The 12,256-nt window shown below is 41.5% G+C and overlaps 1 protein-coding gene across 1 annotated transcript; it reads right to left on the bottom strand.

Moving 5' to 3' along the window:
• Positions 1-1,640: 1,640 nt before the first annotated feature.
• On the bottom strand, positions 1,641-2,555 carry MELLADRAFT_106306 (uncharacterized protein; the record flags this gene model as incomplete). Its single annotated transcript, XM_007409702.1, has 4 exons — positions 1,641-1,676; positions 1,708-1,995; positions 2,077-2,180; positions 2,252-2,555. 4 exons carry the CDS (start codon positions 2,553-2,555, stop codon positions 1,641-1,643), a joined length of 732 nt encoding a protein of 243 aa, XP_007409764.1.
• Between the last annotated feature and the right edge of the window lie 9,701 nt (positions 2,556-12,256).

Below are 12,256 nucleotides of genomic sequence, written 5' to 3'. Positions count from 1 at the left end.
ATCAATTAACTTTGAAAGTCTTCCGAAGGCGTTAATTAGGGAAAAGTGAAGTGGTTTGAAGGAAGCTATCTTGCTTCACGTGGCCCATTAGCCTAGTTATATAACTAGGGAGCGCCACCCCCAAATCCAGGCTTGGTGGGCGCGCTTTTCACGCCACGCCCACCACGTGAATCTTGTAGCCCACGTGTTACTGATCATTTCTGACACCTATATGACCTACTTCTGATGAGTGATGAGTAAGATATTGAGTTGTGAAGTTAAGGTTTTGAGCATTACATGTTGACTTGTGACTGTAAATTCAAGATTCACACCAATTCTTTATTTGCCTCATAACTTTTTTCATAAACCTCCGCTACTATTGATTTAAAGTTTGTACATTATGTAATCCACTCTTCTGCGTTGAATGAGCCATCTACCAACCTATTCTGACGTCATTTGACATATGTAATTAGCTGAAAACCTCCATTTTCCACGAAATTCACCCATTTTCTCCACTTTTCACAGCTGCTACTCTCTTTTTCTTGCTCATGTAATATGAAATCATCCTCTATAACCTTAAAAATCCCGGAAAATCCTCTTGGCAACCTTAAATTCCATTACTACCACTATTACATAACCAAACTACACGTGTACCTCTTGTTTACCAACTTCGAAAAAGTGCCTTTTCCCTAATAACTTTTGTTTCTCCTTATCAACCTTCAAGATTAAAATTGTCATAGTATAATATAATGTTGTTCTTTCATATTCTAACCTCATAATACCCATAACTTTATTTTTACTAACCTAAAAACCATTTTCCAACCTATATACCTATAATTTCGAATTTTTCTTATGTTTTTCTTTCTTTCTTTTTGTAATGAGTTTGTAAGTAAACTATAATGATCTTAATGAATAATGTGAAATAAAATGATGTAATGTTAACCTAATGACCAATCCATAAGCCTACAAGAGCTTCAATTGATCTAAAAACCCTCATTTCAAATTTTCTTTCCTGCTGAATCCTGCTAATAAACTGGTAAACTGGTAATTATGAATTTTTTAATTGATCCCATAAATTGATCACCACAACGTGAATACAAGGAAAAATGTATAAGATAAACATAAGTGATCATTAAAGCTCATAAGTAATTACAATATCAAGAACTCCTCAATCTATTGAGTCAAAGGTACAAGGCCGATTTCTTTGCATATCTGGTGACAGGCAGTATGACCAACTTTGAAGTCAAAAAAAGGCTGATCTGTGGTGTCGCTGTTATCCAAATAGTACGCTCTGCGATTGAACAATTGGAAAAGTCAGATATAAACTTAAACTGCTGCTTTGCGCGATTATTGAAAGGAAAGGAAATAGGAAGCTTACAATTTATTGAAGCACATGACGCTCGAAATACTGCCCGATTCGTCACAGTCAATTTGACCAATAGGAGTATCACCACCACTCTTTTGGTAAACATAATGTATGAAGGCATATATGTAATGCTTCCAAGGAGCTGAAGCCGGCATAGTGTCTCTGAAACACGACGGATACACGTATCGCTGAGTGCTGGGGTCACGGGCTGTTTCGCACATAACCCATCGAGGAACGTCATCATCAAGTGACCCAATGGTCTGCATTAAATACACCTGTGGCACCTATATTATATTTAAATAATGCAGCCGATTGTAAGTAACTTGCACATCTGATAAACATAAAAATAAAATGTAACTGACATGCAAAGCTGAGCAGCGTAAAAACCAATGATGGAACTCCGGAACTCTCTTGACGTGCCACAATTGGCGTAACCGCGCTTTAAATAATTGTAACATCCTGGCAACATACGAGTGAGCTGAAACCAGCTTGACAGCATGATCTCTACCAGACGTAGCAGAGGAGGACCATCGGCCATGAAACCGCACTATGCCTTCAAAAGGCAAAGCCACACCGTTGCCTTGCATTTCACGGACACACCACTCATTGCAATCCCTGCTGTTCGATAAATCAACAGTGCGACCCAGTTCCTAAACCACAACGGCCTCTGTAAAACCCATTCCGCCTTCTGGCACATAAGTTGGGACGGAACCATGATCGTAAAAACCCACGAGTTGGTAAAGGAAAGCGGCGTGTTTGGAAGGCAAATCTAGTCGGAAGGTCAAGATGTTTTGAGGCATGGAGACTTGTATAACAGTCCCAGCACCAACCACAACTGCAAAGGCAAAGAAAAAAATTTAACCTAAAACAAACCACAAAAAGATAATATATCAAAAATTCACGCACCTTCTGACGGACTGTGTCTCGCAGCTGGCCGCGCCCTGACCTTGTAGACGCTTCGATTGCTTGTTTTCAATAGAGCTGAAGTCGTGCCGGCTTGTTTAGATTTGGTAAGAGTTCCATCCCCTTCTGCATCCGCTTCTGCAGGTTCAACCAAACCATGCACAGATTCAGCCCCAGTAGACGATGTTCCCCTGACGGGAATCTCCATCAAAGAGCCACCTGACGTGAGGTCTGGGGTGGTAACCACAGAAGCACTCTCTGATAGGAAAGCTTCACCTGACAGTTGTAAGATGTCGTGTGATGGCATTGTAGAGAATGGAATTATAAATAATGACGAGGAAGATAAATATAATTTATTCGCAGAACAGATAACAACACAGAATGACCTATACATTGACGTATATATATACAATCTGACAAAATCATTGAAACATAGCTGCAAGTAAGTTTTCGCACTGATAATCATACAAGGCGGGGTGGGTGTGTGTGATCTGACCGCGTAAAAACTCGCATGAAACAAATCTTAACCAACTTGTGGTAGATATATAAAAAAAACCAAATAGGAAACTTTGGTATAGCGATCAAAAATTATGTAGATCAATCACTCTCGATCACTTTTGAGAGCTTCAATATAATATTGTACAACTGCACCGAGTATTTTCCATTTATCTCTACATTTAACGGATCCAATAGCTGGAGTTTTGCGCATAGCGCAGTGAAATCTTGGAGAATGTTGTTTCATGATGTCATATATAGAAGTGGCCGCATTGTAGACAAATCACATCGACTGCAATAACTCGGATTTGCGTTTTCGATTGCTATTTGACCACATACGTTCTTGCATAGATCCTAACAACATCATGCAAACGGGTTAATCAAGAAGCTAAATGGAAAACCAAGAAGATGCTCACGAGTGACCGCCCAATATTGTCCTTGGCCTAAACCTTTACCAAAGCAGTGGTAGCACATACCATTGCTGTCGGTAACTACTCCCTTTCGTTTTTTTTAAGTAGGGAACCTTTTCCCACCGCCCACATTGTACCTTTGGCGAAACCGATTCCAAAACAATGGAAACAGATGTTTCCGGGAAACATTATATGATGATGAACACCCGCTCCCGCACATTGGTTGACTTGAATTTGTTGACCTTCAGACGAGGGCTGGGCGCCTGCTATAACATCAACATAAGAAATGAAAATCGTAAGGAACTCTTGGTAACGCAAGGTAGAGTAACATCTACCTTCACAGTGTCATTTTACTACTCACTGGCAGGCCAGTGAGTACGTCCAGCTCAATCCAATCTCAATTCAACCTCAAAACAATGTCAGTTCCATCTCAATTCCATCTCAATTCAACCTCAATCCAATCTCAATGTTTGGCCTAGAGGAGCAGCCAAACAGTCTTCCAAAAAGAAACTGAAATAGAGTTTAGTTGCACGTCCACACATGAAGGTGTCATAATGTCAGGAAGGTATGAGAATGTTTTCAGATAAGCCACAACCAAATATCCTTCTGAGCCCCTTCCAAAGACTTCTACAGTAAAACATAACTTGATAGAGATTGAAAATGTGACTCATTGACCAACTTGAGAGCTCCCTGTGCAACACCTCACCAAAGATGACATAAAACAATTTGTTGAGGGTTACAAAACACCTCTATGGATGAGAGTCCCCATCACAACGCTATATATAAGGGGCACTCATTGCTACAAAAAGACTCAAAAAGTCTAGAAAAATATATATAAGCCACCTGAGCCCCAGCTCGGAGCGGAGAGATATGCTCCTCTCTGGACTTTTCTACCCTCGGAGCGCAGTGCGCAGGCTCCGCTCTGGGTAGCAGAAGTTTGAGCCAATTCCAAAACCACTATGCAAAGATATCATCATCTGTGCATAGTCAAGACTTTAAGTCTGAAATCCAATAATTTAAAGTGCTTTAAATGAATTCTAGGTAGGGTCTGGTAACTGGTTTGAATTCATAATTTGGTCAAAACCCGAAGACCATCATCGGACGGGGCCGCCAAGTCGCGACTTGGAGACCCCAGCCATTGAGCATCACATCGCTTGGAGCAACACCGGGTAAGCAACGCACCAACGCGCTGCATCCGTCTTTTGCGTTGCGTTGCATCCGAAAGTACATATGTTGCGGTGGTGCTCTTGGCAGCGTTGCGGTTGCAAAAACGACCAAAACCCGCCATGTTGAAGCGTTGCACCGACCAGCAACGCAACATGTGAAATCAGCAACGCTCCGGAGCAACATCGGCTCGGAACGCAACGCAAGCGTAACAGCAACGCTGATCCGCAACCCAAGCGTAGAATTGAATTATTGACAAAATAAACAAAATATAAACAATTGGAATGTGTGATAGAGGAACAGCATAGCATAAGTAAAGGAAAATAAGGCATAAGATAGATAGATTTGTAGCATAGTTGTTTGAAAAGTGAGGAAAGTATTTTTTAATATAAGAAAAGTAACTCGAGAGAAATCAAATTAATTGGAAGGAAAATAAAAAACAATTCGTTATAATACTATTCCCAAGTCCTTCAGAATCTGGGTGAGCTCCTCATAATCCTCCCCCAAAAGAACACCTTCCCTCAACCATAACCTGCTGGACACCAGCCGTTCGATTGTCCGAGCAATTAGAGCACCTCGGCTACTTGAACAGACATCTGACGCGCAGGAAAAGATGCGCTCAGGAGCGCACGAGGACCCTGTTGAGGCCAGATAGTCTTTGGCCATAAGGGCTAGGATGCGATAACTTTTTGCATGCTTCTAAGTATCGGTTGGGATGCAATGAAAGTCAGTATGTATCTATAACAAGGATATTACAAAAACAATGCAATTGAGCTCACGTTCCACCATTTGAGACTTGCGGCTGGATCTTGAATATCATACATGTCAGCTCTCATCTTATCCAGTCGGTTTAAATAGTTCTTGATTTGGATATCTTCGGGTTCCTCAATGTCAGCTTCATTATCAGAGTCTTCGCAAAAGATGAGTGGCCTCGGTGAAGATGTTGCAGGAGTTTGACTGCCCTCGGTACAAGGGATGGGGTTGGATTTGTCGTTTGCAGGATGATCGAGTTCGTACTTCCGATGAACACGTCGTAGAATGGCTTCAGCATTCATCGTTACTGCAGATGTATCTCCAAACCACTTGGAGAAGAACCACAGTCGGAAGAAGGGATGGAGCAACGTCGCGAGAATGAGGGTTTCGCATTGAAGGGCCTCGTTCAAATACTCAACAGTCTTCTCCTTCATTTTTGCAAGCATCGGGTAAATGGCATCGGTGGTGCTTAAAGGCTCAATCTTCTTGTCGAGAGAGTCACGAAGTTCCACGTATTGTGGAATCACCATGCATCCTGTCGGTCCGTCCCCTTCCATAAGCAAAGTTGTCTTGAGGAATGGCTGACCAGTTGATCGACAATTAATCAAACGTCAGCAATAGCACAGCATCATTGATGTTAACAAAGAAAGAAGAAATTCATAGAAGAAAAATTACCTCAAGCTCGTTGTTGATTTTGCGTACTTGAGCCCACTCAGATGTGGTCATCTCGAGTTCATGGAAATATCCGTGAGGTTTTTTATTTTTTCGTGCAGGTCGATTTTTGGAGTGTACCAAATTCAAATCGTTTCGACAGAGTTCATCAATTACCTGCAGATGAAAACAAAATGTCAACTTGGGCACAAATCAAGAGAGTAAGAAGAACAAAGGTGCTTACCGCTCTGGCCAACCAAGCTTTATGCCAACTTTGATACTTTATATTCCAACGTATCCCATACCCCGCAATCAACGAACCTTTGAAACCTTTCTGCTCGGCCACGCGCTTAAACTCATTTCGCCAGGCTGCAGAACGAGTAATTCGCCTGGTGATGAAGTCGACCTGTTTAAAATAATCAGATCTTGAGAACAAGACAAAAAGAAAATGAGGAAGAAGAGTAGGAAGAAAAAGAAATACACACCTTTCGCAATATGTAGTCAACATTATTTGCTTCTTGACGGTGTGTTGGTAAAACTTCTTTACTGACCGTTGTGAGCTCAGGATAATTATCTTCTTCTTCTGCATCTGCAGAATTCCATTCACCCTTGTCGTCCAGTTCTGCAACTATCTCAGCAGCAGCCGGTGGATCGTCGAGCTCTTGAGGATCGTGCTCAGGATCATCAGTTTCAGCGTCAGTAGAATTTGATGGTTTGCTATTGAGAGGTTATAAAGGAAGTTAGTCAGTCATAATCCCAATCAATACAAAATCAATTTCAAAGCTTACCTAATTGGTTCTTCTTCCTCATCCTCCTCGGAAATTGTGCCAATCGATGGGAAGACTCCACGGTCTTTTTGCTTCACCTTGATAGGAGGAGGTGCTTTCACTCCCAGCGCCTCCAAACCCGCGTTGACAATCAATGCCAACTTGTGGCAGAAGCAAAATATGTGCATTGATTGCGGATTCCACTGGTACCAAGGGTTATCTTCTTCAAGAAATTGTCGGTGCATTTCTTTAGCCATGGTCTTATTGTTAGACCCCGAATCTGTAGTCTGGCAGAGCAAGTAAGACACATAAAACAAAGTGTCAGCATATGGTGATGATGATAAGATATAAAGATGAGTAAGAAGGAAAAGAAACGCTTATCTTTTGGTAAAGGCCACGTTTGATCAGGAGGTTGGCGATTGGTTCTGCCAGCCACGGTCCGTGGTGATGCCATTCAACAACCTTCATGGTGAGGTGACGAACCCGGTAGTTCCAATCGTCGTCGACAAAGGTGACCGACGCGCCAATGAACGCATGGCGGTTACCTTTGGTTGTCCAACCATCATGAACCAAATTGATCTTCGATTTCAGCGCCTATTAATGAGTGAAATTACAATTAGTGATGTATAATGTGGATTAAATGACTGAGTTAGTTAAAGAAACCTCACCTTCAGCTCAGAGAAAACCGATTCTTTGAGAGAAACATTGATATTCTTGGCCTCGTCAGCCGCCCACCTACGACCATTTAGATGTGCTTCCTTTCGAAGGTAGCACACCATACCACGAAGGATCGGATCTTCTACCCGGCTCCAAGGCTGAGCATGGCGAATGAGCCACATGCAGGCCATTTGATTGAGAATTGTGTTTGAGAACTGTACTTTCTTTGTGGCGACAACGAAAGAATCAAGAGGTCCAGTTTTTTTTTCTGCTTGTCGATTTTCTGCTACTGATAGAGGAATTTCGAGATCGGGTTCTTCTTCTTTGGCTCGAAGTCGTCCAGTGCACCCAACATCTGACCGGCCATCTGCAGTTGATCCGTCTCTATGAACTTTCAGGTTGCCGGTCATGTTGGTGTAACTAACTCTGACTGGGTTATCCTCATCTCGGTGACAGAATCGACAGGGATAACTTAAGGGGGGCTTGTTTATGTCCTGTTTGCAAAAGAGGGTTGGAAGAGAAGATGGAATCATTTTAACGATAAATGTGAATGAAGAGAAGGAAGTGGAAGAAGATAGGAACCGAATGATAAGACTTTAATATTCATTTTGATTACAATAATTAAAAAATAACACTTACATCACCAGGATCACGGAAAGGTGGACCATAGTAATCCCGAAGCTTGCCCAGATTGGTTGCCTTATTCTTGGGTTTCTTCTTAGCTTGAATTACAGCATCTTCGGCGTCGGAATCGGCTCGCAGAGTTTTTTTGGTGACATAAGTTGAAAGATTCTAGAATATTGGAAACATGTCAGTGTTCAGCTTGCAGGGAAATCAAAGGATGAAAAAAGGCTGACCTTATCAGCCTTTGAGGGGCCTGCCGTTTGTTTCCTTACTTTCCTCGCGGGCTCCTTACCTTTCTTCTTGACTACTTTAGCGGATTCTTCAGTTGCGTCTTCATTGAGTTCCTCTTCTTGGCGCTTTCTTTTCTTGGTCACAAGTTCAATCACAGACTCGTTGTCGGAGTCATCGATCAAATGGTGAGGATTCTTGCTTTTAGAGGAGATTTGTACGGAATGATTGCTGTCTATCGAGACACATCGTTGAGAATCGGGTGACGGTCTCACCATCCCTGGATTGCTGGTTTGTGTGCGAGAACGTTTAGAACCTCCAGGGGTAGACATGATTTATTTCAGTATGTTGAGATGACAGAAGATAAGGATAAGATAATAAATGAAAGTTGTGAATCGGTGGGCAGAGGGACTTACAACGACTCAAGTTGGAGTATGGATCCTCTTTTTTTGTGGCCTTGACCCCCTTGCCTGCCTCAATTGATCGTTTTTGGCGGAAATCTCGCCTCGCCCGAGTCCACATTGGGAGGTATGCTGTCCACATCAAAGCTAGGTCGTGTAGCAAGGGGTGGATTGGGTGGTAGATGCAGGAATTTCTTGCTGCTTTGGGCATCCTTGCCTAATTCCGGCTGGATCGGGAAATTTGGTACCACAACAACCGCAACTGTTGCGGTCCTGGGGCCTAATTCAGCTGTTACGTTGCGGTACATTAAAACATGGTTCTCCCGGGGCTCTGCTGCGTTACGGACCCGGGAGCAACAAGTTACCGCAACGATTGCTGCGCTGCTGGATGTAAAAACCGCAGCGCAACGCCCCTCAACAGCAACGGGCAGCGTTGCTTGGAGTCCTCGCTCATGTTTTCAGGTCTTCGGCTACGATTGATGTTCGCAATTTCAACACCCGCCTCATTTCAACTCAACTTTGACACCTTTCATCAATGCTCCTCTCTAAGATCAACTCGTGTCTGGTGAGTCAATTTATCCTTCTCTTCATTCAATCTTCTGGTCTTTTGATACTGATGGTCTTGCTAGGTTGGTTATCTAGATCTTTACCTTGAAGCGGTAGAGGCCATGGGTGGTTCGGGTGCTTGGGTGGTACTGCTGATAGGCTCATATCTCCCATTAGTAAATTATGAAGATTGATCAGAGTCAATTTTCAACAACTTCTCCACATCAGCCTCTAATCGATCTCCTTGGGCTCCTACAATCTTTGAAAAGAGTTTATGTCCTCTGAGTACGATGAAACAAGGTACTGAAGAAACATCAAAGCATAATCAGCTCAAGATCTTAATCTCATCTACTGGATTCTTGCTTTTAGATCCCAATCGTTCCCTTCCGCTCCAATCCTTCCTCGATCTTGCTGATATTCACCTCAATCCATCTCACTTATAGATTCATTTGAATGCACATCAATCACTCCCCTCGCAACTCCTTAATTTGCTTGTGAGGTCTCGCTGATTGATTATTATTTTAAATATTTTATTTTATTTTGTTCAGTGTAAGTTCTTTCCTTAACTCTAGTTGTATTACTTTGACTGATCTGTTCTTTACTTGCTCTATTGTTCATCTTTCTGATTTGATCTCTTGACCAATCACAATCTCGCCAATTGTCTCTTCCTTTTTCTTAATCTTCACTTTGATCAATCTGATCTCACCCCAACTCGCCTTTGACATTCTTCTATGTTATATTTAACATCTTCTGATCTTGTTTCTTTTCCCTATAAATTTAAATTTTGTTCTATCAAACTTTGTAAAAGATATTAAACTTGATTGTAATATTTCAAATTCAACTTGATCAGAATATATTAAAATTATGTGATATGTCATCATAAAAAAATCTTGAGTTTAAATGAACTTCAGCTGAGCTTTGGCTTGCTGACACTTGCTGAGAGCCTGTGCCTGTGAGCAAAGATGAAATAATGATATATATAAAATTGAGAATAGGTGGAAGAGCTTCAGCTATAAAATGCCGAGCTCTGAGCAGTTTTGATTACCACAATGTGTTACTTCTGGTCTTGCACTTTGGTTTCCACAACTCTGTTCATCAGATTTGCTGAAAATCATACATCCTTGATTTTTGATGATATACTTCTGTTACAAAGCATGTAATTGAATTTGAAATAGAACTCCATAAATATGTGGATGGAGACCATGAAAAGATGCTACATGAGTTTAAACTTTGCTGCATATGGATACTTCAGAATGCAGTATACCATCCTGAGCAATTCAAAAGAAGCCTCCAGAAGATTTTGGAAGATCAATTTTCATCTGCAGCTGTAACACTGAACTAGCTCCAGGTGGATCTGAAGCCTATGCATATCCCCCACTCAAACTGATCTTGAGGTCAATTTGATATTGAATTGAGATTGTTTTGACATTGTTTTGAGTTTGTTTTGAGGTGAATCGTACTCACTGGCCTGCCAGTGAGTAGTAAAATTTCACTGTGCTTTGACCTCCTCCAAGCTGGAGGTAACTTCGGCTGGTTCCACGATTTGTTGATGATCGCCATCAGCCAAATCTTGTACAATTGATATCACAAGAATTGTAAGCTTTTCTTTTAGTTGTAAAGTGACAATCATCATCGACAGATAGAATGGGGCACCTGATTCTAAAGTGGACGAGCAAGTCAGCCTTGAGTACATTCTTCTGTTAAGCTATTTCTAAATTAACTCACCCGTGAGATTAATGATTTGTTCCTCAAATGTTTCAGCTTGACTCGGGTTTGAAGCTAACATATGGAATATACTTCTTGTCAGGATAATGATGTTTCAAGAGGTAAAACATCAGGGTGTAACACCAGCGCTCTCAATTGCGTCCAAAAGTTCCATATCCTCCTGGGTCAAAACCAAAGACTTTACTTTGTCACTTTCATCTGAGAGTCCAATACAATTAGAATCATTACCTTCTCTTTCAAAGAAGGTAAATAGAGTGTACCCGGCTGAAACTCAGCATTAGCTTTTTTCAGAGCTTCATCACTCATATTGAGCATGTCCAAGCTGTATGAAATGCCGTTATTGGCGACTCTCCAATGTTTGAAAGCCATGGCACCTCCAAAGGCCTCACATGTGGCCTTGCGGTGGCCAAAAACCCCACATTTGAAACACTGGGCCAAACCTGCCCAAACCAAAGGATGAGAACGTTTGGTGATTTCGATATTGAATATCTCAGACTGAGATCAAGGATCCAGGCTATTGAACCATGCTAAGTCTGCAGCACTGGGATTGGGATCATGCCTGAATTTGCTGACATTCGGCGCCATTACGAGGTTACGAGATAGAGAAGTTCAGGAAATAATATCGTAGAATGTTATCACTAGATTAGGAAAAGGATTAGGAAAAGTGTGATTGATTTACGGGTTTGTTTACATCGTCATCGGCTCTTTATAAGTTGGGAGCTATCACTTGGTACAGATCAAGTATGATACTGACGCGTGGATATCTTGAGGACTTCATACCTCAATCTTAGGATATCATATCCTACTTCACTCTAAGGCCAGTAGCATTTCTATTTATTCACTAATAATCATGTTTGGTAACACCATCCGGGATGCAAACAATCATCATTCGAAGCTCGTGATCACATGCTTTAAACTTTTATTTTCAGGACATTTTTTTCCCCGATCACGCCAAATCATATGAAGTAAACCTCTGCAACTTAGGTAAAAAAACATCAACACTCCACTGCCAGCATTAAAGAGGTTCCCAGATGGGAATATGGGTCCTAGTGATCAGATTCCCATTCTGCTACTGTTACACAGTTCCATCAATATTTCCTGAGTAGCCATTGTGATATATGTAGTCAATATTTTGAAATGTGTGTCTCAATCTGAACAAAGTTACAGCATGTATTACACATGATTTTCTTATCTAGATGAGCAGATAACTGAGCGGACCTGTATGTAGCTGATAGCTAAGGATTTATTCAGATGTTTGCACATATGTAGTGTATGCTTTATGGCTCAGATGTGCAGTGCAAGATGATTTGATGCTCCATTCTTCTCTCAATGATATTCCCAGCCTAGGTCATGTTCCGACCAGGGAACCTATTTAATGCTGGCAGTGCTCATAGTTTTACATTTACTCAACTACTTATATTATCGAGTCATCTCTTTGGTTGTCACTTTTTGAGTTTTGGGAAGCTTAATAAATCAAAAGACGGGCATGGATCACTTACTTGTACCTTTTGCGAGTGGACATATCATATTCTTATAAAAGATGCATGAACAAGGGGCATGATAAAATAATGTGACACGATGTATACA

The sequence above is a fragment of the Melampsora larici-populina genome (assembly GCF_000204055.1).
Source record: "Melampsora larici-populina 98AG31 unplaced genomic scaffold MELLAscaffold_17, whole genome shotgun sequence".
NCBI classification, from domain to species: Eukaryota; Fungi; Basidiomycota; class Pucciniomycetes; order Pucciniales; family Melampsoraceae; genus Melampsora; species Melampsora laricis-populina.
Note: the sequence above shows the minus strand (reverse complement) of the source record. Positions and strands in the feature narration are given on the sequence as shown.